Source organism: Toxotes jaculatrix, chromosome 18, assembly GCF_017976425.1.
Source record: "Toxotes jaculatrix isolate fToxJac2 chromosome 18, fToxJac2.pri, whole genome shotgun sequence".
NCBI classification, from domain to species: Eukaryota; Metazoa; Chordata; class Actinopteri; family Toxotidae; genus Toxotes; species Toxotes jaculatrix.
In genome coordinates this window covers 2,978,926-3,004,897 of record NC_054411.1, presented here as the reverse complement: position 1 = coordinate 3,004,897, position 25,972 = coordinate 2,978,926, and the positions used below count along the sequence as shown (strand labels likewise).

The following is a 25,972-nucleotide window of genomic DNA, read 5'->3' as shown; positions in this document are numbered from 1 at the left end:
AGCGAAGGCAGAGGATCAGAGGACAAAACTAACTGCATGCAGGCATGAGTGGGGTAGACTGTCCACTGCAGGGACATCTGTGGATATCGCTGTATGAGATATGTCTGTACAGTCCTGTTTAGCTTAAAGAGAAAAACTGCAGTAACCCTTAACCTGAGGGTAGAATTAGGGGATGTATGAAAAGGCATAAGGCCAGAAAGTAAGACTGTGTATATTAAGTTAAGCATCTGTGGATACTGCCCTTAAGAGCTCAAGGAAGACTAGCATGAGTGGATATATGTGGAGACTCACTGGATAAAGAGGAAGCATTGATTAAAGCAGAGTCTGAAAATCATCGTTAATGGCTTTAAACTGTAGGGGGCAGCACTGCGCCAAAAATACAAACGAAGAAGAAGACTTTGTAGGCGGATGCTTTTGTCACTTCCGTCAAAAATACAACAAATAGTTAGGCTAGCTGCTCGGTTTAGTCACCGTGAAGTTAAAGGTTTTTTATTCCCGTATTTTTTTGTGATTAACTGACTCCACGACTCCAGTGTACTCCGCCGTACTCAGGTCAGTCCACATCGCTTTCTAGCTCGATCGTAGCTAGCTAGCTCTGGCTGTTGCTAAATGCGTTAGCTTTAAACCAAACCTAGCAAACGCGAAATGCACCAGAGCACTGAAACAGAATAATACTGTGGGTCAGGAATGAATGGTGTGTTTTAGGTACTCGTTTGGATAATAGTACGTTAGCATGCAAGCTTTTTAAAGTTCCTAATTTGTCTCCTGAGATCCATCAAAATGCGCACGCATTAGCCACAAATAGTACAAATTTTTAGCTTTTTATAAATGGTTCAAAAGTGAAATGAAGATTGCAGGAACAAGATATGGTTAAATTGCTTATTTATACATGTGATGCGTTTGTTTTTATAACAAGCAGAGGAATATAATGTTATTTAAGCCAAGGTGTTTACTCAAAAGCAATGGCGCACTACACTTCTATCCCAGAGAAGCAGTTTGTCCCTGCAGTCAGTTTTGATAATCACTGAAAAGCTTTGGTGATGCTGTTTGTCTCTCCCAGTTGTTGTGTTAATGTATTAATGCTGTGTGTAATGAATTTGCCAGGGAGATGTCTGAGTAATTGTAAAAATCCGTCCCCTCTCCATATCCACTTCCATGGTGGCAGGTCCGGCACCTATGGAGCCCTCCACTAAACCTGGGACCAACCAGGTGGCAGATGTGGTGTTTGTCATCGAAGGGACGGCAAATCTTGGACCTTACTTTGAATCCCTAAGGAAAAATTACATACTTCCAGCTATTGAGTAAGGATACAGAGCAATTCCCGTGTTGTTCATGTTGTCATGTCTAAATGCCTTTGTTTTATATCTGGTTTTATTTGCCATAGATATTTCAATGGAGGGCCCCCAGCAGAAACAGATTTTGGTGGAGATGTAAGTGTTTTCCCCTTGTTTGTTTGTTTGTTTCAGAGGATAATTTCAAAGAAAGGCATTTGTTAATATCAGCAATAAAATGATTCCTGCATTTTTGTCCTTTCAGTATGGAGGGACACAGTATGGTCTTGTAGTGTTTAACACAGTGGACTGTGCTCCTGAGTCATATGTCCAGTGCCACGCACCAACCAGCTCTGCCTTTGAGTTTGTCTCGTGGATCGACAACATCCAGTAACTTCTTATAAATTGTTTACTTAATTATTACTATTACTACTACTACTATTATGCTGTGATCTAATGTTGTCTTGTCTTTTATCATAACAGATTTAAAGCAGACAACGTGAATTATTAAAGTATTAACTTATCTCCTTTTTTCCCCTCACAGGTTCATGGGGGGTGGAGCAGAAAGTTGTAGTCTGATTGCAGAGGGGCTCTCTGTGGCCTTGCAGCTCTTTGATGACTTTAAGAAGATGAGGGAACAAATGTAAGGCAGTCAGTCGTTACACACCGCTCACTGATGGAGGGATTCTTATCAGTTAAATTATTACTTATAATTCATTGTGGAAAAATCCTCTGAAATCTTTCATGTAATTTAGTTTTTAAACAAATGTGTAGTAAGGCACGTGGTAATTTACTTCTAGAGGGACAGTGATAGAGATTCAAATCTCAGCTTTTTGCTTTCTCTCTTTCTGCTGTTACCAGAGGTCAGACCCACAAGGTGTGTGTGCTGTTGTGTAACTCTCCACCGTATCTGCTTCCTGCTGTGGAGAGTGTCAGCTACACCGGCTGCACCGCAGACAACTTGGTCAAAATCATCAGAGATGTGAGTTAGAAGTGATATTATATGAATGTGGTAATATACGTTAGAAAGATTTAAAAAAATAAACATCATTAGTGTTTCACTGAATGTATTTTCTTTTGTTTTGTTTTTTTCTTTTCTAGAAAGGAATCCACTTCTCAGTTGTGGCTCCTCGGAAACTGCCTGCTCTAAGGGCTTTGTTTGAGCGGGCATCTCCTGTAGGAGGGGTGGTTGAACCCCATCCAGATTACAGTCAGGATCCCTTCCACATGGTCCTAGTCAGAGGCATTTCACTTCCCGGTGAGAAACATTGTTTAAAACCTTGGTCTGAGACCAGTATGATTCAATTTAAATGTCCTCTGAAAGGAATAGAATTGCATTAGACTGTGAGGATGTACTTAACAATATTTAATGACTAAATGATGTAATATTTTTGGCTGTCTAATTTTATTCAGTATCTATGAATAAGCTTAGAGGTTTTTTGTGTTAATGCCCACATTTGAACCTACAAGTTGCAAGAGATAATTGTTTCACAACCCTCAACCTATTCCCTGAAAAAACTGGGACTGCTAGAAGTGCTTTGTAGATACATCTTTACTCACTCACAGTATGGAGACAGAGGCACGCGCACACCTTCTGAGACAGGAAGAGTGTTTTGGAATGATTGTACAGTTTAGTATTTGTTCATGATGAACAGTGTGTTATCTGTAGCAGTGTGCAGAATAGTGTAGTTCTGTCGTTTTCCATTTGTAGCAGCTGCAGTCTTGTAAGCTTCTTATCTCCAGACACACTTTTGATAGGATGTTACACAACTTTTTTTGTGTTCCTTCAGGATGACAAGAGTGCGACTGGCATTAATGTTGTTTGTTATCTATTTCTGAGCATCTTATTTGTCTAAGATTTTCAGCGAGGTATTTAATATATTATATTTAATATTTCTTTTCTCTGCAGTTCTTCCTCTATCAGCAGCAGACTCTCCTCCACGCTTCACTGTGGTTTTGCTTTTATTTCATTCTGGCCACTTTCCTATAATTACATCCCCACTAATAGGGTTGTAAGACACAAGTTGCTAATTTCATGTGTTAATTGCTGTGTTGTCCTATGTTGTATATATTTTATATTGTATATATGTGTTGTATATATGTATTTTACATTCATGTTTGCACTGGAGATGGAGTTTCATCTCGTATATATAAAAATGTATAGTGACAATAATAGGCGTTCTATTCTTTTCTGTTCTGTAAGATCACATGATCAGTCTTTAGTTTGCACTAGTTTTATTTTTCTGTTTGTAGGAGAGAATTCCTTGATCAGTGTCATTTTTAAGTGATGCACAAGCTTACCTTGCAGAATTGTGTAAACCTCTACGCTTCTCCCATTTTCTGTCCCCAGTTTCCTCAGGTGGAGGACCTGGGCCGCACAAACCTGTCCTCCCTCCTCAGCCGTTGCCTGGTAGCCAGCCTGTCGGTGGACTTCCACAGCCCCCTCCACCCATTAACACACCCCACCCTTATCAGGTAATGGGCAAGCAGCCATACAGCGTAAGGCTGCCTGCAGACTAATTCCTGCTGCCTGCTTTTGGCTCAGTTTCAGACAGTGGTGCTTATGTTCCTTCCCTAAAATGTTTTACCCTGCATTGTCTTCCTTTAATCTGCGTGCTGACAGACTCCGGCCTCCATGACTGCGGCCCAGGTGGCTGCACAGATGGTCGTGGACGCAGCCAACGTCCAGAAGAGTCGCTGCGATCGCTGTGAGTTACCAGTGGACTCTCTGGGCCTTTGTGAACAATTTATGTCAGCCAAGATTTTAGTTGCAGTGTCTTAATGTTTACATACTGTACATGTGACTGCGTCTGTGTGTTTAACAGTAAAGTCTATTCTCACTTTTTCTTGAAAACAGTTTTCCTAAGACAGTATCACTGTCATAATGGATTGTTTTTTTTTTTTTAGCATGACACCTCATAGTGTCTCTTAGTGTCAGTAATGGTCATGTTCTCTGTATGTTTTCAAACGTGGCCTCTGATTTTCTCTGTGCTCTCTCTCCTCCTTTAGTCCCAGGAATGGTCAATCAAGGCCCCCAGTTCACCAGTCAGCCAAACATGCCATCAGTCCCTGGGGTGAAGCTCAATCAGCCCAGCATATCGACAGTCACCACAGCAACGCAGCCTTTAATGCCACAGCAACAAGTTGCTCCCAATCAGCAGCAGCCTGTCCCACCCCCAGGACAGCCTGCGCCCAATCAGCAACCACAGCAGCCACCTCAGCAGCCGCCCACAGCGAATCAGCCCACAGCTCCTTCAGCACCATCCAACATGGTAAGTAGTGACAATAATTACTATAAAACCAATAAAACTGTGCCATTGTTTTAAATCCAAAGCTTCCACGACGGGACTTAACAGCACGTAACGTAATATGAAGCCATTGTTTCTCTCCTGAACTTAAATTTCAGCAGTGCTCAGGAGACACACAGGTATTGTGGGAAAATGCTAAATTAGCAAATGCAGTGATCCATAATGCAGGACATACATTTACATAAACACTGCAAGGAAGTGTGTTTTTATGAATTTATGTTATTGCCTGTTTAGTTGCTGTGTGATTTATTTGTCCTTATGAGATTAAGATTGTTTGCACCCTTTAAATGACATATAAATCAAAGCAGCAGCCTTAAAGGATGAGTTTACTTCTTTCAAAGTTTATCTTAGAATAGTCACATACCCATCAGAATCAGAGAAACTTTATTAATCCCCGTAGGGAAATTCTTTAGCTACAGTCAAACTCCCGATGGAAATATGTGTTACAACAGTTATTGGTTGCTATAATCATTCTTCCAGTCCCTGCTGGCCATGAAACAATCCCTTCCTAACACAGTTCCAGTGTAAGAGATTTAAATGTTCAGCCACAGTAGTAAAGTTAGACAAATCAAGAGGATATTGTTTTTAAGTGGCAGACTTTTTAGTGTCAGATTCGCTCTGTGCTTCCACAGAACAGACCGTGTTTTCTCGCTGAGCCGTGGTGGAGGGATAGTAACACAAAAGGGGAATTTAGTACTAAAAAGACAGTAACTTGGAGGATATCGGCTTGGCTTTATTAGATCAGATCACTGAAGACACATTCTTCCCTCAGCTGAACTCGCCCCCTCTCACTTACACTGGGAGATGATTTCATCCTTGCTTGTATATAAACGATCAAAAGATGTGCCGCAGTTACAGTTCAAAATCCTGAAATGTGCTTCTCCTGCACTGTACGTTTAAATTAAATTAACACACATTCAGCTTGTCTTGCTCTACTTGTTTACTTCCAGGGCCAACAGCTGGCACCATATTGAATTTTCAACCACTGATTAAAAAAAATGCTGCAGATCAGGGCCAGACGTACTCACCTAACACTGGTCATTTGGTAAAAGTGTCATCATCAGTGTTTTGTACAGAGACATGAGTTGTGCTTGGGCCCTTAGGATAAAAGCAGTATGAGCCATATTTTATATAATTTGTCCTTTAATGTGAAATAGTTCCTAACCTTGTGTTTGTTGTAATTTCATAATTGCCGACAGTCTGTGGCATTTAACTGCCTGGCGGCGCTCAGTCAAAGACTTGATTTGCTGGTCTCACCCCCCATGTAAACAGTATCAATGTTTAAATCATATTGACAAATGTAAGTGTCCCTGTTCAAGTTAGGAATCAGAGAACCGAGGCTTAAATCTGTGATGCTGCATCACCAGCAGCCTCGAGCGGAGTTTGCAGACTTACAGACTGTCTGAAGTCTAATATCAAAATGAATTTTAAATGTTAGTACTACTATCAGATCAAAACCAAAAGGCTTTCCCGTTTCCCTAGAAAATCACTGAGTAGAGCCGTTGTTGTTTCTTCTGTTTTCCAGTTCATTCATTAATTCTTCTTCCTAGTAGCAGAACATATTTGTAAATTTTATTTTGATAAATATTGAACTAATATGTATATTTAATGCTGTTGTAGTTTAATCAGCTCTACATAATTACTTGTTTTATATTATTAACTTGGAACTTTAGTCTTTGTTTTTGTCCTGTAGCCTGCATGTAACCTCTCCTCCTCTGTTTTCTTTGACAGCCTGGTGTGTCTGGACCTCAAAACAATGCAAATCCGATTGGAGCGCCACAAGGCGTGGCCAATAAGATTGTTGCATGGACCGGCGTTCTGGAGTGGCAAGAGGTAACACTCAGTAAAAAGTCTGATTTTAAATCGATGGCCCTTTGGGGCTTAAATTACAGTTACACTGGGAGCTATTTTAAATGAAAGTATTATTTAGATCATTGCTTACAGAGTAATTAGAATTCCCTCTCATAGTATTGACAACTGAATTTCAGGTCGTCTTTTTCCAAAACAGATAAAGAAGCATTAAGATTAAAACTCAGCTTTGTGGCTGAGGTGGAGGCCGTCTCAGCTCAGTGTTTTCCAAATTCAGTCCTCCAGACTCAGAGGACACAAGTCAGTTAATTGAATAGTTAATGTTTTGGGTGATAGTACATTGCACTATGAGATAGCCGGAGTCCACGAACCATCCTGAGTCACAGCAGTGTTGTAAACTGCAGCTGGTCCACCAAACTATGAACTACCTGTAACTATGAACGTCACAGTTACGGGGACTGTGCCTCAGGGACTCAGCGCGGTTTATTTTACACCTCATGCAGCCCTGAACTGAAACGTTTATAAAAAGTAACCGCTGCAAACACGTAACACTTAAAACAAGTGGAAAAAGGTACAAATGCAATGATCCATTGTGGGATTTTAAGAATCGATATTGATTCCTTCAATGAAAATTATTAATCTGAAAATTATTTTTTTTATTGAGCCCTAATCCTGAAGTCTGTGCTGGCTGCTTAGCGAACTCACATGACTTCAGTGTTTTAATTAATTTTTAGAGGTCTGCAGATTTTGTTACTGTTGGACTGTTTTCAGTCTTTATTCTAAGCCAACCAGCGGCTGCAGCTGCTCTGTCCTTTTATTTACCAGACAGATAAGAGAGTGGTATCGATCTTCTCATTTTACACTTGGTAATAAAGTAAACATTTCCAAAAATGTTGAACTATTGCTTTACTTATCTTGGCTGGCCTGATGTCTCAGCTGTAAATCTACCTGTAGCAGAGAGCTGGAACAAAAACCAGAAAGACCTGAGAACTGGACTTAGCAACCACTGCCTTGCCAACATATTGTGACCATCACCACTGTCTAGAGCCTATCACTGTGGTACTTCATAACCACCTGTCATTGATTATTGTACACTATGATAAATTGCATATCATTTTACCATCCCACTGCTATCGGTTTATCTCAAGGTCAAATTGATTTAGTTTACAGTTGCAGTGCTGAGCCAGGAAAATGGATGTTAATGGCTTTTATGCGACACTCGTGAGGCCTTCAAATGTTTATGTTTGGTGGACAGGCTCGGATCAATTTCCTCCATCGACTATAGTCTCATCCTCCCTCTTGTGTTTGTCAGAATTATTTAAGGCGGATAAATGGACGGGAATAAGAGCGAGAAGCTCAGGAATCTGTAAGTCTTGTGTATGAAAATGTACAGTTGCAAACAATCCGAGTGGACAGATTAGGAGCTTGAGACATTGCTCTTAATCTGCAGTTTTATCTTGTAGATCACTCATTAGGCTTTCGGCTCTGATTCTTCTCTGGAGTAATCTGTAACGTCGATAAGAATTACACTACACACACTAAAACTCATTTAAAGAAATGGTTGTTGATTAAAAACTCTCACGAGGGATGCCAGCTCACTTGGCTGGAGTTTGTTCTGAGTTATCACTATGGTGCTTTCTGTTCTGGCTTAATTTCAGTCTGTTAATTCCAGAAAGCTTTTGTTGTCTTAAATGAGGGGTAACTTTCCAGAATGGCTTTGCCAACTTGTTTTTTCCTTTTTTTTTTTTTTTAATCCACCTTTAATTTAAGGTAGATGTGCGTAAACAGCGTTGTTTTGTCACTGTCCACACCTCTGGCTCTCTTTCCCTCTTGCTTTAGCAAGCTCTGGAAATAAATAACCCATTTGTCTGCAGTGAACTCCTGGCACAATACATTTGTAATGGATGGCACAAGGACTACAGTAGGCCTGACTAATACGTGATTGATTGATCATTGATCCTTTATTGATGCCCTGAAGATGAAGAAATGCTGGCAGTTTTCCCAGTGGGATTGCTGCATTGATGCACTTCAAAATTTGTGCTTTCTTTCTTTGATTCTTGACATTTTGCTAAAGAACAGGTTGTCTGCTCGTCTTTAAAAGTCCATCCATCCGTCCATTTTTTAATTGCTTGTCCTGATTGGGGTCGCAGTGGCAGAGGGGTGAACAGGGCAGCCCGCGCGTCCTTTTCCTCAGCAATATTCTCCAACTGCTCCCAGGCCAGTTGGACGAGATAATCCCTCAGCATGTCCTGGTGTCCTGGACCATTTTTTCTTTTTAATCCAAGAGCACCTCCAGGAAGAGATATTTAGAAAGCATCCTTAGCTGAACCACCTCAACATAACATGAGAATAGAATTACAGTAAATAACTTAAGGAATCCAGAGATTCGCACACACTTACTGTCCCTCCCTCCATTGTAAATAACGGGCTTGTAAATAAAGCCCTGTGTGAACACTGCTGTTGCCAGGAATATAATGGGTACAAATGGATCACAGCACCAACCAATGGACCCTGTTGTCTGGCAGCAACTCTGCCGTTATAAGCTTTGTCAGATAAAAAAAAAACACTCATAGATAAAGACAGAAAACTCACATGACCCTTTTATTAATTGTGTTGAACATTTGAGGTTCGAAAATCGTTTCCTTCCCGGCATCCCAGTCTGTATTGGGACGTCGTGCGGCGTCCCATGTGTGGCGTTAGTTTCCACTATCAGGCTTATATTATGTAGTCCAAACCTGACGTTATGTATTAAACTACATAAGAAGTTATGTATTAAAACTAATGTATGTTTTTTTCCACCAGGCAGTGACTGGTGTCTTTGAGCTACGTGCAATGCAAACAGGCTCAGTAAAACAGCAGCAAATGTGTTTTAAAGCCATTATAACTTCTTTTATTTTTTACTGAGCATTTAATGTATCTATAATTTAGTTTGTTGTTGTCCTTGTACTGGAACTGCTCACGTAAAGTCTCCAAACTTTGATTGCCTTGTTGAATTGAAATTTTATTGGCTCTGAAAGCTTGGTGGTTGTTGTTGTTGTTGTTGTTTTTTTTAGGTATGGTAATAGGGTCATATTTCAAAGATCTTAAAATCTGCAAGATGCTTGTAAAGTAATGTTAGCCATGTGCTGCTCCAGGTGTTTTTCAGGCACACTTCCTGATTTTTATCTGCCCACTCTGTATTGATCCTCCACAGAAGCCTAAAGCCTCATCCATGGATTCAACCACCAAACTGACGCGTTCTCTGCCTTGCCAAGTGCATGTGAACCAAGGAGAAAATCTGTGAGTCTCCAGTTAAACACCGTGGACCTCATCTCATCTCTAGACAAAGGATTTGCTTTAACACGCAGTTTCACGTTGCCATTCTGTTTGTGTGTGTGTCGGAACAGGAACACAGACCAGTGGCCACAGAAGCTCATCATGCAGCTGATTCCGCAGCAGTTACTGGTGAGGCCGTTTCTCATGCTTCTGTTTTGGCGTGTGAAAGTATTGTGCTGACTCTTGTTTGCAGCTTTGATTCGCTTATGAATGATGCATGACGGAGTCCTCTCTTGCCCCGCTCTCTTTGTAGACAACCTTAGGTCACCTCTTCAGAAACTCTCGAATGGTTCAGTTTCTCTTCACCAACAAAGACGTGGAGTCGCTGAAAGGCCTGTACCGCATTATGGCTAATGGTTTTGTAAGTTTTCAAGCACTCTACTTCTCTTTGAACCTCAAATGTGAGTTCCCTCCGTGTCCCTTATACATCATTCAGTGTGCCTCAATACATTTTCCATGATTGGCGACTCGAGTGCAGGTCCCACCTCTGTCCAGTAGATGGACTGAACATGAAGCTGTGTTGCAGTGTTGCCGTGAGAACTCTAGAGGGGGTTCCAGGCCATACATTCAGTCACTTTCATAATAGGATTGGAAACATTCTTTGCTATCAGTTCAGAAGGAAAAAAAAAAAAAAAACTTTAATGGTTTAGTTTTGTTTCAGTTCCAGAAGGCTAGCATAATGATAGGGGTTTTGTCAGTGTGGTGCGCTGTTAATCAGGTAATACCACTGAGAAATAACGGAGGCATTAATAGTATTCAGTCCAGCTGAGCTCTGCCTCTTTGCCTGAATTTGATTTACAGCCCAGGGAAAGCACAGTATGAATTAAGTTAATACCATTTGCATTCAATTTATAAAACCGATATGTTTGATTGGGCAAAGGCGCTCAGGAGTAGGTTATGTCCCCAAGCCCGGGCCCGTCCCATAATTACGCCGTGGTCCCATGTCATGGTCTTAATCTGCCTTGTGACCCTCCCTGCAGGCCGGCTGCGTCCACTTCCCCCACACTACTTCGCCCTGTGAAGTGCGAGTGCTGATGCTGCTCTACTCATCCAAGAAGAGGATATTCATGGGCCTCATTCCCAACGACCAGAGCGGCTTCGTCAACGGCATCCGGCAAGTCATCACCAACCACAAGCAGGTCCAGCAGCAAAGAGTGGTGAGTGGCGATAGGAGGAGGAAGTGGAGCCGGTGGGAAGAGAGGAAGGTTTCAGTGCGGGAGAGAATGTGTGGAGTGGGGAAACCAAAAGGAGGTGATAATGAGGAGGCATTATAGAGGAGCGCTGGGGAATTGAGGGGCATTGTTTAAGGCATTAAGGTGCATTGTTATTGACATTTCATTTAGCGAGCCCAGTATCTTCACAGCAGCCACTAACGTCTCTCACTCTAGTGGAGGCTAATGGGGCTAGCATTAGCTAAATTCCTACTGCATCATTAGCCGACTGTTGCACTCCCACCTCATTACTCTGCTTAAATGAGGGAAATATAGGTGCAATACATATGTTCTCTTTATGTTTATTGTTATTTTTATGTTATTTTATTTTATTTAATTTTTATTTTTATGTTATTTTTTCATCCTCATCAAAACTGTCTCCTCAACACAGGACCCACAGAAAATGAAGGATTACACCTGTAGTTGTTTCTTCTGACAAACAACCAAAAACCCAAAGATATACATACATATTCACAATTTCACAATCACTCATCATCATTTCACAATCATTTTTCAACATTTTCTGCCATTTATAGGCCAAACGTTAAAGAAAAGAATAGTCAGCAGATTAATCAATATCTAAAACTATTGTTAGTTGAACAAAATATACACACTAGTTCCTCTGTTACCTTTGCTTTTATTCAAAAATATGGAAATTTGTGAGATTCACCTTTAAACAAAGCAAAATTGTGGTGGATACTAGTTTTGCAGTGCAGGCTCTCCAGATGTTAACATTACATGAGATGCTGTAGGCGACTGGGATCGACTCGGAGAGCCAGCGCTGTGAGCCAATCTTCAGGGACAGAATAAGAGATGAGGCCCCTCCTTCCAGCCCCCGTGGAGCAGGTGGACCAGTTCTTGTTGCCGAGTTCATTACAGGTTACAGACGCTGCTGCCTTGTCCACATGACATGGAAATTTCACTTTGCCTCCCTGCTCATCTTCATTCCCGGAGACAGGGTGATTTAAAACATGTCCTCCGGATTAGCTGTCTTGTCCATCCCGGGGCTCCACTCCAGCTTATTGCATCCAGCGCAGAGAGGTGCTGCATTGCTGTGAAACAATGCAGCATCCAGTCACAGAGAAGCAGCATGCCTCGCTTTAAAAATGACGCCTGTTGTCGGGTTTACATGACTTAAATTACATTTCTCCTCGCAGCCTGCTCTCATCAGCGGCGATAGCGCTTGTTTACTCACCCTGCTAATTTTATGTTTTCGCAAAAGCGCGTCAGCCCTATATGTAACTTGAAGCCGTGTGTGTATGAGCATCAGGGCATTTAGAGAAGGAAGAAGACATGAAATTATAATGAAGATTTTTTTTTTTTCTACCTCTTGTGTATCATCACATATTCAGTGCTGCATTGCTAATAGGGAAGCGCTACAGCAATCTTAACGTAATTAAAATTTCAATTTGGACCAGTAGTTAAGGTTTCTCTGCACAAAGCCCTGGAGTGGCATTCTTCAGGAACGAGATTGTAGTTTCTCCGCTGCACAGCAAGACAAAGCTGAATATTTTTCCCTGAAAAGTGATCTGGGCTCCAAATCTTGATCCAGGATTTTTACAGGTTACTGGGTTAAAGACGGGAGATAAATCATAGACAGCAGAAGAGAGAACGAGGCAGCTGTTTTCTTAGTTCCCTCCAAAGATCCAAAGCTGCGTGTTGCTCTGTTATTGCTGGTCAGAAAACACATCATACATTAGCACAATCCCTGGCTGATTTGTTCAGATTCAGCAAGATGGATGGTTTTTTTTTTCCACCCCATTTTTTCCCCTGAGTCTATAGTTAATAATTTGTGCTTTAGCGGAGGGATGAAACACCCTTTATTCCTCCCTGTCTCTCCCTCAGTGTGGAAACACACAAGCCACCACAGCAGCTGCAGAGCAGAGCTAACTCAGGAGCAGAGCTAACTCAGGAGCAGAGCTAACTCAGGAGCAGAGCTAACTCAGGAGCAGAGCTAACTCAGGAGCAGAGCTAACTCAGGAGCGCTGCTGCCAGTTTCAAATTCTGCCTTTTTAAGCAGTTATCAACTGTCTCATATTGTGTTTTTCTGTCTTTTCCGATTCATTCCTTCCTTTTAAGTTCAGTGTTGTGCAAATAAATGTGAAACTTGTACACGTGCTTTCAGTTAGAATATAAATCAGGTTACCTGAGTTACACAGATAACCGTGGTAAGATGCTGCGTCTCACCGCTGTTTCACTTTTTCCCCTGTTCCTGTGCAGATGGGCGGTGGAGGGGGGCCAATGCAACCCGGTCAGGTCCCCCCCAACCAGAACTTCCTCAACAGACCCCCTGGTCCCATTCCTGTCTCCCACGGCAACGTCCAGCCGCAGGTAAGTGAACCCACTCTGTGCTGGCATGTCTGCCTGTGCTTCCACATCAGTTTCCCTCTCACACTGCCCGTTGTTTACTGCCCCTGGAGCCCGCTGATTTCTGCATGCTTTACTGGTAACACTCTGCTCCACTGTCCTCCTGTGTTTTTTTTTTTTTTTTTTTTTTTTTTGTTTGTTTGTTTTTTCACACTTCCACCACTCTCCCCCCTCCTCCTTCTCTCTGATCTGTCCTGTGTCCAGTCTGTGGTGGTGGGCATGCCCCCTGTTAGTCAGGTTTCTATGATGGAGGAGCAGCAGAGGCAGAACAACATGGTGAGACCCACAGTAGCTTCTTAACATACAAGCAACATGTGTTCAGGGTGTCCACAGGTTCTTCACGGAAATTTCGAGGGCTTGAAAGTATTCTGTCATAATTCAGTTGCCATATGTTTATTTTTTTACTGAGCATTAACAGGTTTCATTGCACTACATAGATTAGCACGTGACAGATTTATTAGTATCTGTCCTTTTTCTATCGTATAAACACAGAAACGTTGTCATTCATCCCACTGCTCAGCATCAGGCTGGTGGACAGCTAATTTCCTATCAGCATGTGTTGATTTTACCGGTCCCTGTTGAATGTCCCTCCTGTAGCATGCCACTGACACAAATAATAATATTAATTGATAACGTGCATGCATAAGTTTGTGTGTCTTATTGAATAGGAAGTGTTTGTACTGAGCATGAAGTGACTGGCACCACAAAACCTACAGGAAGGACAGCCCTGGGCAAGACATGATGTTTGACATCCACCTTGTACAACTGTTATCTGTCCTGTTTGTCCTCAAAGGCTATGTTACCGCCATCTGAAAGGTGGTAGACATTAGCTTCCCTAATATCAGCCTTAAGGTGGTAAATACTCTCACGGTAATCACGTTATAATATTTACTGCTATTTGCTCAAATATAAAGCACACATTTCTTATTCACATATGATCTCCAGCTGGTTTTGTCGGAGTCACAGATCTGAGTTGATCTTTATTCAACTTTGACCAAGCGGTTCTTCTCAGTTGGCCGATTTAAAAACACTGCTCCTGTTTGGAAATGTAGGATTTATTACTTTGTTGTGTTTAATCACCATATTCAGTAAATTATCACACTCACAGTGCTGAACTACAAAATATCACAACGCTCTCAAACACAGAGAAGTTTAATTAATTATTCAATTATTAATTATTCAATTAATTGAATAGAAAAGTAGTGTGACCGTAGCATTAGGGTGGTTAAACTGTGTGGCATTCCTTCAGATGACAATGAGAGCAGCCGGACCAGCCAACCAACAGCCACCTGTCAGTGGCGCTCCGCCCAACCAGGTCGCACAGAGCGGACAAGCCCCGCCTCAGGGTCCCATACTGCGCCTCTCGAACCCAGGAGCCAATCCACAGCTTCGCAGTCTTCTCCTCAGCCAGCAGCAGCCAGTAAGAACGCCTGTTTGACTGAATCACCCTGAAGTGAATGTCTCTTATGTTGTCGAGTGGTCGTAATTGCTCTTCTGTGAGTCTGAGGTTTTGCAGAGTTGACGTGGCTCTTCTGTCTCTGTGTCCTCGCAGCAGGGTGGGGTGTCTCACATGCAAGGCATGATGTCTCACCAGGGTTTGGGGCAGCAGTTGGTCCACTCGGCACCAGGAGGTGGGGCTCAAATGCAGGGCCAGTGGAGGCAGCCCTTGGCAGGTGAGCAAGCAGCCGCTTGGTTGTGGAAAGAGTTCTGAAACATCTGACTCCAGTATAAAATAATAAGGCTGATTTCTAAATGGATATGAAAACATGTGAGATGAGTCATGTTTAGCTCAACGCAACCATAGCATCAGGTGTCCAAAGTTAAATACAGAGAAGTTCTTTTCATCGCATTTACTACTCTGCATGTCAGCCTCACATTACTACAGATTATAAAGATTTCCATCATAAAAAAAAATTAATTTGTTTTTGGTTGCCAGACTATGGTCCCATTCAGACAAACAAGGTGCGCTGAAGATGAGCTACAAGCAGTGAGAGTGCAGATTGGTTTTCTCAGACTCGTTGTCAGTCGTCGGTTGCCCTGTGTGGTTTGAGAGGTTATTCATTCTTCATCCACTCCAGAAAATTGATTTAAATACTTATACTATTAATTTTTTTTTTTCACTCTGTTCTCCTCACCACAAAAAAAAACCCCCACAGAAGTCATTGTACTACTCTGTGTGTAATTAAAGACAACACGTGAAAAAAGCAGAGCTCTATAGAACATCACAGGAACAGAATTAAACCGGATACTGCTGGTATTTATTAGTTTTTACGATCCTGCTCGAAGTCTCTTTGACCTTTTGCATTAGTTTCATTCCTGACATTATAAAGACAGTCCCTCTAATAATCTAATAATCTCTCTGCCCCCCTCCCACCCAAAACCTAGGAGCAGTTCAGATGCTGATGTCTGGAGGTCAGAGAGGAGCCGTGCCCCAGCCCGGGATGCCGCAAGTCTCCAGCGTCATGGAGGATGAAATTCTCATGGACCTTATCTGACTGAGCATCGTGGACTCAGGAGCAGGGTTTTTAGCTGAATCTCAGCCGTTTGTCAGTTTGGATACATACGTTCGCTCTGTTGCTTTATTGCTACAAATGTTCAACATAATTAAGGAACGACTCATGAGTAGTTTTTTTTTTTTTTTTTTTTTTTCCCGGACTGAGCAGCTGAAGTTAATTAGGGGCAGACAATGCGAGCATTAGTTTTTCATGTAAATGGTCAAACCGACAGCACGCTAATCCTCCATGCTACACAGTGGATGGAGCCAAACCAGTGGAAATAGTCAATTATGTTTTGCTTTTGGAAAGTCCCCTACTGTCGTTTTTACATTTTATTATTGAAATCTGAAATAGTATTATTATTATTTTTCCTTTTAACTTTTTTGCTGACTTTTATTTGGTTAGATTTTTTTATTATTGATAAATTGTTTTATGAGGATTAAATAAAATTAAGGAACACAGATAACCGAAGAAGCCATTTATCATTGTGAGGAGGTTTTGCTGTTGATGCATGCACATGATGATGTTGTGTTTTTGATAGCCGTCCAGTCTCCGCAGTCCTGCCTCCCCCAGTGTGAATGCAGCTTGGACCCGTAAGGTGAGAGAGAGACTGAATTAGACACAGTAATAGATAGTTCAGTGTCTTTTTCTGCCAAATAGTGTCACAGTGTTAATTTTAACTACTCCAATATGTCGTGGAACCATAGAGAGTCCCCTTGTGCCAAGTAGTCCTACCAGATGGCATCAGTTGGCTATGTTTCCTTTGGCATAACATACAATCAGGCTGACCGCATGCGCACATGGCACCGACTCCACATATATGCTCAGAGTCTGCTTTCGAAACGCACCCTCGCATGCACGCACGATGCACACAGGTTAAACCCTGCACACCAACAAACGCGATCCCGTCGTGTACCTGAAGGTGACACGGGGCGCTGGAGCTGCAGAGCCAGGCCGCCCGTGCACGTGAAGAGAAACACACATGAACTTTGCTCAGACTCACGCATACGTTCGTGACACATTCACGTATCAGTTTGTCCCTTTTTTTTTTTTTTTTTCCACACTTAGACACTGCATATACACATACTCTCTCACCAACAGGAAGTGATGTCAGTCCCTGTCACCTGGGAGACAGAGACGGTTGCTAAGAAACCGTGACAGTGGGTTCTTGTTTCTGAGCTTTTCCTTCAGCCCTGCTTTCACATGGACTCACACACAGATAGACACTAGTCCCTCAGTGGCTGGTGTTCATCCCTCCCATCCCTTAATCACTGGCCGGTCCTCGGAGCCCGGCTTAGCTTCACTTTATCTTCCTCTCTCTCACTCACTCACTCACTTCCTCGCTCTCTCTCTGTCCCCTTCTCCATCCATCTGCCTCCATCTCACTATCATGCTATTAGCGCCTGTCGGAGCTCATAAGTTTTTCAGTATCTCTTTTATTAACAGCAAAAATGTTCACAGGTCCAAATGATGAACTGTCGTGGTAAATAAAATGGTGGCTAATCTGGCCTCCAATCACGATGATCATTTGGCAAACATCCACCGTAATATTAAAAAAAAAAATCTATACTTATCAAATCATACTTTAAGAAATGCTTTATTTTATGTTTTTCCTTTATCCTTGATGCTTTTCAGTGTGTTTATGTCGTGGCATAGAAAAAAAGAAAATTAGATTTTCTTAAACTAGTAGAAATTCTAATGTATGAAAATACAAAGTTCATTTTGACACCCATAAGATTATTAATAATTATTATTGTTATTAACATTATGTATGTGCATATGCATACATAATGCTGATGCATTGTCATGTTTCGGAGTGCCTCTTGTTCATGATGCAGTGGACTAGTTATTGTCCAAATGAAGAAGTTAAAAGCTAAAACAATGTGAGTAAGACAGGTTAAGTTTAGTTTGGTGAGTAATCTGAGTCCCAGCCTCCATTAAACTCACCAAACGCTGTGATAGTCAAATTCCTTCACTTTGGGCAGCAGCTGGTTCCCAACTCCCCACGGGACAATCGAACATTTTGTGGGAGGCACGGAGGTGCCGGCGCCAGGCGAGTGTGGAAACACTCATACTCAGCTTCTGACTGAGGGCTGCTGTGTTTGAATTTTTCCCGGATAATGGGAAAACTGCGTCTGTCATTGAGAGAAGGGCTCTGACTGTTGTTCGTGCTTAAGCACAGGAGAGCAGCGTGGAAAGATCAGACCTCCTTCCCGTCTGGGGGAAATTTCCTGAAGACTTCATGGTTTTTCTTTGGGGACCTCTTACACTCATGAGCAGATCTGCTCAGCACCTGTTGATCAGTAGTATCAGGTCTAATGGACAGACCCAGTGAGCCCTAATGTTCAGGTGAAGACCCTGTAAAGGGCAGCTCCCACTTCCAGAGAGGCTGTTCCATCAGTCCTAGGGGAGACTGAAACTGAATGGACCACATTCAGAGCCCACATTATGGGGGCAGCTGTCTACATGTGTTTTGTGGATTTTGAGATCACGCCCCCCCCAGGGTGTCATGTGGGGGGTTACTGTGGGAAGGTGGGGATGTGGGGGCTGTTGATAGGAGCCATCTGGGCCTTGTGCACCCGGAGAGAGAGCCATTGCATGTCCTCTGTGGGTGGTGGGCTGCCTCACAAATATGACTTTTATTTTTAAATGCTTAAAAAAAAAAAAAAAAAAAAAAGCAAAATTATGAGAAAAGCATTCTCGTAATGTTAAGAGTTCACTCAAATGCTGTTGAGCTGAAAGTGCTGCTTTTCTTCTGAGGAGAACCTTATTGTGGTTTTTCGGCTGAGGTAACTTCAGCACAAAACTACATTTTAGTTGTCGTTTCCCCCAAATCAGCTCACAGTCTTCAAATATTATAATGTTACTTAGTTTTCTCATTGGGTCACTTTAAACTTTATCTTCTTGAGGAAAATCCTGTTGTCGAGTGCATCAGATGTGTCAGGACATAAACACTGCAAACAACATTCATCAGTACAGATCACGGGACGTGATTTAACACGGTAAACTCAAACACATAAATTCACTCCGTTGGGCAGAAACGTCTGGTGAACCCCGGGTAGGGTTGTGTAATATGAGGAATTCATCAATAAAACAACGTTGAAACCAGCCGGGCTTCTTCTGAAGCTCGTTCTGTCTGCGTCTGCACAGTTGAATTATTTTTGGCAAATTTATGACTAAAATCCCTATGGTGACCAATTTTACCTCAAAAACCTGATGTTTTCATCTCTGCAGACCAAAATGCAACGCAGCAACACTTGTTCTGCTGCTGTAACTATCCATTTCTATAGATAATGTGCGCTCCACGTACACCTGCACCCCGCAGCTGAATGTAACGAGCTCTGGCAGGTTCTTGTGAGAGATGTTCTGAGAAATAAAGCCAATGTTCCATATATTTCCAACTACATACTGTGTATGTAGAAAGCTGACACTGGCCTCTCCTCTATTTTCCAAAAAAAGTATTAGGATAAAACACAATATATTTCATTTAACATGCTTCATATAGATTTATAACATTTGGATTAAAAAATGTAATTAAACATATTAAGTGCACTTAACCTTTCTCATTACATCCCTGACACATCTTTACATATGAGCAGTGCCTGAGCTGATGGACTGCTCTTTACTGCAAAGTGGTTTGGGTCAGAGCAACAGTGGCCTGAAATTAAAATGCCCCTGCTACGTGTTGGTTGCGTGGCATTTTAGTTGTCGCCTGTCCCTGTTGTCATCACGAGGAAAGGCAGTGGACCAGTTTAAGGGCCAGTTAGGGCAGGCTATGGGCTAGAGATGGAGATTATACAGCCTGGTGGCAGGAGTGCTGCTCAGCATAATGGGGTTTATAGGCCTGGGGGCAGAGTTTGTTTTACGCCCTGCCGGAGGAGGTGATGACAGGAGCGAGCGATGGAGGAGCAGGAGAGACAGTCTTATTATTAAGCCTTGCCACACAGAAAGTGAATGTGCTGTGATGGTGGTGGTGCTGGGTGAGTTTAGCCTGCACATGGAGAGACGATGAGGAGGCGGTGGGTGGGGATCGGAGGAGCGTATAACACCTAAAATTGGATTTGTCTTCAGGGGCCTGCTGGTTGAGGTCCACTTGGCCTGGGTGTGGGAAGATCAATGGCACTATCGGCCCTAATGGATGCAGTTGCTAGATAGGGCTGTTTCTGATAAGGGAGGAGTATTGGCTTTAGTGGTGGAGATACAAGCTTGGTTAACTCTGTGTTTAAAAGTGCTTCTCCTTTCTCAGTGGGTGAAAACACAGTGTTTCAGGGTGTACACAGGCACAGGCGTCAGAGCGCTCAACCCTTGCTTGCTAGTCACGACAGCCCGAATGTTCAATCTGGTATCACACAGGTTGGAATCTCTGCAGCCGGTGACGTGCTGTTTCACCATCAGATACGGATGAGGGCTCCGTTAGGGCCTCAGAGGCTGTGGAGAGTTCAGTCTTGAGATAGCCGGTGGGGGGAAAGGGAGGGTGCAGTGATGGCAGGAGGAAAGAGACAGGAAGCCAGCGTGTTCTCAACCCCACCGGCGTATCTACCCCACTTCCTCTCACCACGCCGTTCCAGCTCAGCACGGCAGTGGCAGAGGTTTCACCCCGGGGCAGCAACTGCCGCCGAGGCCCCGGGACCTGAACATAACCCAGGGCAAAGAGAGCGCCTGCACGTCTCTCGACCAATATGCCGGCACAGCATAACACACAGCAACACAAGGCAGAGCACAGGAGGAGAGAGCAGCCTCATCCATAGGGCAGAGGCAGAAATACTAGATGGCAAGCTTTCTGTCTTCATATGAGGCGCATTAATCCTCACAGTGGCTCCCATCTTTATTCATTTATCGGCCTGTGGTGTCCACTCAATCAGTCAGTTAAAGGCTGGCCTGATGGAGCGAGCTCTGGACACCCACCAGAGAGAGGGAGGAGAGAGGAGGAGAGGGAGGAGAGGGAGGGATGGGGGGGAGAGGGGTTGTACTCCACACCATATAGCCTGAGCAGACACTGCAGTACAGAGATACAAACAGAGTGGGTTGGGGAGGAAGAGGAGGAAATGTGAGGGGGCTCTTTTAAATAATGTGGCAAAGGGGGGAGGGAGAAGAGCAGGAGGAGGAGGAGAGGGGTGGGGGGCAACTGGAGATGAAAAGAGAGCAGTCTTGTATCAAGAGTAAGCGAGATTGAGAGGTCCAAAGTAAAGGAGGGAGAGAACAGTCAATATCAAGAGCAAGCAATAGGGAGAGATCCAGGACAACACCTCCACAAACTACTGAGGTATGTATGTGTGAGAGAGGGAGGGGGAGAAGGGGGGAGGGATGTGGTGGTGGTGGTGGGGAGTGTGTGAGAGTTAGAGAGAGGGAGGGATATCCACTGCACTGTTGTGTGACTGGAAATTTAATAGAGAGAGAGAGGGAGGGAGGGAGGCAGGAAGGCAAGCAGGGGAGGGGAGAGGAGAGATAGGAAGGAGCGACGCAATGCAAAAGCACTGAGCGAGAGCCGCTGTTGTTGGAATTACAGACTATGGACGACTGCAGAGTGTGGGGGCTGTGGTGGGGGGGAGGTTGGGGGGGTCAAGTGAGCGAGAACATATTGTGCATAAAGTGGAAAAGGGCGGCCAAGGCCATGCGGAGTGTGCAGAGAGAAACAGGTTGGCCACCCTGTTGCTGCATCCAGACTAAATACGTGGGGGTCAGTCATCAGTCATTACGTTGTTCCCCAGCAAAATCATGCTTCTCCCTTTATATATGTGCGCGCGCGCGCGCGCGCGCGTGTGTGTGTAATAGGGCAGTGCTGGAAGGAGGACACGTGTGTGAGGGGCGCGTGTGTGAGAACACGTGCCTGCATGATGGAGAGCTGGCGTTGAGGTGCAAGGGTGTGAGAAAGAGCGATCCTCCGAGTCTCGATATAGAACGTTATCAATCCAACACTAATCACCCGTCTGACCCCCCAACCCTCATCCATCGCTCTCCACCCCCCCGCCCTCTGTTATCTGATGGACACTCTCAACCAGCCACCCGCTCTCCCACACGTCCTCCCACACGTCCTCATGTTAATCGCCTGCTGAGGTGATTGACAACTCAACCCTGACCTTAAACCTCCCACCCCCACCCCCCCCACCCCCTTTAATTATGTAACCCCACCTCCCACCCCCTGCCTCTCTTCCCTGGGGAGTGTTTTTGCTAAACTGCTCTCGCTTTAGATCAATCACTTAATTTCTCACATTCTTTAAATAGGAAATTTTGATTCTTTAAAAAAAAATGAACCACACAGACACACTCTCTCCTCTCCCTCCATCTCAGCATGTCAATCACTGCACCTGTGTACGTACTGTATGTACCGTATATATATATATATATATATATGATGGGAGCTGCAATGGCAGGCAGGACTCAGATCCAGTGAGGCAGTGCTGTACAGGTGGGGCTCAGCGCTGTGTGTGCTTGAGCGTTGCCAAGGGAACCGGCCGAGCAGCAAATGTTCCTTGTAACAAGCTGTAAACACCACCATCATCATATTATAGAAGATTATATGACCATATGGACACGTGTGAGCGTCTGGTTTGAAATGTTCAAAAAAAAAAATTTTTTTTTTTTTCAAGAAAAAATATGTGAGAAAATGAGCAGTTTAGTGCTGAAATGCAGCTGTGAAGGTTCATGTAACTATAACAACAACAACTAGGATTATTATTATTATTCTCATCAGATACTTGTTTATTATGTCATCTTATTTTGCGGTTATTCATTTTTAAACCTTTGCCCCGGGCTGCTTGGATCTTGTGTGCAACCTGCAGGGTGATGTGTAGTATTGTAATATGTTTTTTTTTTTTTTTTAATTTGACATAGAAAATAAGAGAATAAATATTGAGTAAATAAATCTATTCAATGTCCCAGCAGAGGCAGAAGCGTCAGTGCAGCCCCGCATCCCCTCACCGTCCACCAGTGGTTCCATCCACCTGAAGATTTCTGAGACAATTCTCATTACCAGCGGTGGCAGCGCAGCACTTGGAAAGGGTGAATCAATCCGAGAGAGAGAGAGAGAGAGAGAGGAGAAACGGTGAGGGAGACAGGGAGAGAGAGAGAGAGAGAGAGAGGAGGGAGAGGAGAAGAAGAAGACAGCGTCGGCGGCGGCTCTGCAGTGGAATACGCTGTTATTTGAGGGAAGGTGAGAGCTCTCGGAGTACCGACCAGGCGTGTGGAGCGACAGAGAGGCGTTTCGGGACTTGATCACAGCATCACGGGATAAAAGGTAAGACTCGATGACATTCGAGTGCTCAGATTCTGCTGTTTGTCTGGTGTGTGTCTGTGTCTGTGTGTGTGTGTGTGTGTCTCCGGAGAGTCTTTGCTCTGCGCGCAACAAACTACTAATGCGTTGGAATGGAAATCCTTATTCATGACCTGATGTGATGTGTGTCGTCCGCTGCAGGCCTCCTCACTGAGGTGGCTGATACACCACGGTTTAGTACATGTATGACGAGGCAGGCGCGTCTGTGTAATATTTCCACTGTCTCGTTTTATCCATATGCACGATCCAAACTTTTCTCACATTCCACGGCTCTTGTTGTGTCTCTCTTTTTTTTTTTTGGTTTATCTTCTGTGTGTTTGTCAATACAAGTTAATCTAACCTTGGCGATAAGAGGAGCTTCCGCTGTAGCACAAGCTGTTGACAGGGCTTAATATTTGATCCGGTTAACGCGCAGCTTTCACTCAGATAGACTCAGTCAAACCTCCCTAATCGGACCCGTTTACAGTGTTAATTTGTGTGTGTTGGGGTTCAGTTGCCTCGCTGGCCCCGGCTGATGACCCCAGATTTGGAGGAAAAAAATGCGCAGGCACCTTGCGGCTTATGCGCGGTGGGTTAAGCTCTGAGTCAGAGCCTGGGGCCCCTCCGGCTGAGAACAAGGAGCAGATAGATTAGGGCTGATGAATGAAGATCTACTGCCTCTATCTGTAACACAATGATACGGTTATGAGAGGATTTAAATGCTAATGTGCAGTGTTTCAGAGAAATCCGAACGGGCTGGGACTGGCGGGAGGAGACTGCTGGCAGTGTGTGTGTGTGTGTGTGCGTGTGCTGTGGACCGGCTGGATGATCTCCTGAGTTTTATGATAGAGAGAATAAGTTATTGATGGGGTGTTGGAAGGTGAAGTGGGGCACTGGGGCAGGATTAGACAAGAGAGGGGTGGGGAACTGAGGGGGTGGCGGGGGTGTTGAGCTGTGGAGGAGCAGGGATGGGGGGGGGGGGGGGGGGGGGGGGGGGGGTGCACTGAGAGACCCCTTCAGCTCAAGTTTCTGCCAATTTGCATCTGAGGGAGGGGGGAAATTCAGAGGGAGGTCTAGAGGAGAGCTTTAAAGCACTTTTTGTTCGACATGTCGCTGGACAGGGGAGTCATTTCAGATTTTCCTTTATCCCCCACAGGCTGATGAAGCACTGCTGTTTCGCCGCTTGAACTTTATGTCCTGTGATTTTTATTCATGCACCCATATTAGATTTAATGCTTGTTACAGTACCTGTAAACTTATACACCGCCGTAGCTCAGCCGTCAAATGAAAGACCATGACACATACCATTTATGAGTCCATGCTCCACGGCATATTCTCCCATTAGATCCAAAATAGCCCTACAGACGTAAAACTTTAAGAGGACGGTAAGCTTTTATGTTGCCTGTAAAAGTATGTATCTTATCCACTCACGCTGTGGACTTTATGTTGGATGGCTTCTTTCTCAGCTCATCAGGGACTGCATGCAACGGCACCAGTCACTGCAAGGCCCCGGATTCACGAGAGGCTTGTCACGTGATATCACATTTAAAGGCAAGGTCCTCCAGCTCAGGGCAGCGCTTCCAAATATCAAGACGTGTCACTGCTGCAAAAGCCGAGGCCAAAATGTCAGTGGAATTTGTTCGTTCCGAACTTTTGTCGCTGCCCTCCTTCCACTCCCCAAACCAAAGCTGAAATGAATTCAAAGTGGGCCAGGTTACTAAAAGCCAGCCATTTATGAGAATGCGGTGACTCTAAGGAAAACAAGAAAGTGGTTTATTTAGCAGCTGTGATGTGGTTTTATGGATGGAGGGATGTGAACTGCTACAGGCTGCATTCTTGGGAATTTGGTGGCAGAGAAATTCAAGAACACACCGCACTGAATTAGTAAAGGGCCTGGAAGCAGAGCGGCGCTACTGCACAGCTCAGGTCGAATCTCCTTTTAAGTCCTGAAGGTGCAAAGTCATGACACCTCTTGACCTAATATGCATGTTATTAAAATTGAACAATGTCATGATTCACAAGGAAAGGTTAACACGGATTAGTTAATGGGATGCAGGTGCGATGTTTTATTCAGTTTATTCCCCCTTTAAGGATTCTGCTCCTGCAGCAGGCTCCACGTTCAGACGGTCCAGCGGGTGGACAACAGGAAAGACGTCCACTTTTCCTTTCTCTGCAGCTGTAGAGGGAAGAACAAACAGGATATCCTGAACTTTTTCCATCAGATCAGTGAGCTGACTTCCTGCGGTCATCTCACTAATTCTAACCGTCAACCGTTAATTTTAACACATAGGCGCACGTGTCCCACAAAACCGAGCACCGAATCCTTCCCGTGTCGCAAATTAAGCGCCGGCTGAGTGATTTCAGTCATCTGAGGAATCAGGCCAGGCTGCTCTTTAATTTCTGAGGCGCACCATTTATGCATGGCCGATGAGCTTGATGAAAACAAGCAAGCAGGTTAACAGGGACATGGTAAATTACACCTGCACACCTGGCCTGGAGGGAAGGTGTGACTTTGAGATAATGCCCAGACCCCTACCGCTCCTCCGCTGTCGGAGCTGTGGAGCCATCGCGAATTATTTCCGGAGGAGACGCGAGAAGTCACAGCAAATCCTCCCAAAACACACACACGTGAGGTGGGAAAGGGCACGAGAGGAGTCCAGCATATAAATGACTGCCCCCGAAACGTTTCCCAATGTCAACGATTTGTGCGTCTTTCAAATGAAGCCGGGATGCTTTCAATCCGGTTAGTGTGGTTTGCCTTTCCGCGTCCCCTTACTGTACCTAAAAGGACAAAGGACTGCATTAATTCCGAGGGACGTCTCTGCTGCTACATTAGGATGCGAAGAGTGTAACTGTATGCCCTAAATTTGGTGTGTGTGCGAGTGTGTTTATGCACATGCACTCATTTCTGTGCGTATGGCAGAGAGCAGGCGAGAGACAGAGATTA

At 44.0% G+C, this 25,972-nt stretch overlaps 1 protein-coding gene across 4 annotated transcripts; it reads left to right on the top strand.

Annotated features, from left to right (window-relative positions):
* Nucleotides 1-420: 420 nt before the first annotated feature.
* med25 (mediator complex subunit 25) lies at nucleotides 421-16,369 on the top strand. Of its 4 annotated transcripts, none has more exons than XM_041063326.1 (20): nucleotides 421-552; nucleotides 1,166-1,301; nucleotides 1,385-1,430; nucleotides 1,537-1,661; nucleotides 1,816-1,914; nucleotides 2,133-2,253; nucleotides 2,373-2,529; nucleotides 3,622-3,746; nucleotides 3,895-3,979; nucleotides 4,281-4,543; nucleotides 6,311-6,412; nucleotides 9,582-9,667; nucleotides 9,775-9,832; nucleotides 9,957-10,064; nucleotides 10,684-10,860; nucleotides 13,135-13,245; nucleotides 13,486-13,557; nucleotides 14,531-14,701; nucleotides 14,834-14,954; nucleotides 15,667-16,367. In XM_041063326.1, exons 2-20 carry the CDS (start codon nucleotides 1,177-1,179, stop codon nucleotides 15,774-15,776), a joined length of 2,262 nt encoding a protein of 753 aa, XP_040919260.1. In that variant the 5' UTR covers nucleotides 421-552; nucleotides 1,166-1,176; the 3' UTR covers nucleotides 15,777-16,367. The 4 variants fall into 4 exon arrangements, with proteins under 4 accessions (XP_040919260.1, XP_040919261.1, XP_040919259.1 ...); XM_041063327.1 differs by having other exon boundaries at nucleotides 428-552; nucleotides 1,162-1,301; nucleotides 15,667-16,368; XM_041063325.1 differs by having other exon boundaries at nucleotides 428-552; nucleotides 1,105-1,301; nucleotides 15,667-16,368.
* The last annotated feature ends 9,603 nt before the right edge of the window (nucleotides 16,370-25,972 follow it).

What these genes read in the sequence shown, in the direction of transcription:
- med25 (XM_041063325.1), top strand. Translation starts at nt 1,156, where the DNA reads ATGGTGGCAGGTCCGGCACCTATGGAGCCCTCCACTAAACCTGGGACC. An exon ending in TCGTGGATCGACAACATCCA is followed by an intron (nt 1,662 to 1,815) that starts GTAACTTCTTAT and finishes TTCCCCTCACAG; the next exon opens with GTTCATGGGGGGTGGAGCAG. An exon ending in GCGTTCTGGAGTGGCAAGAG is followed by an intron (nt 6,413 to 9,581) that starts GTAACACTCAGT and finishes GATCCTCCACAG; the next exon opens with AAGCCTAAAGCCTCATCCAT.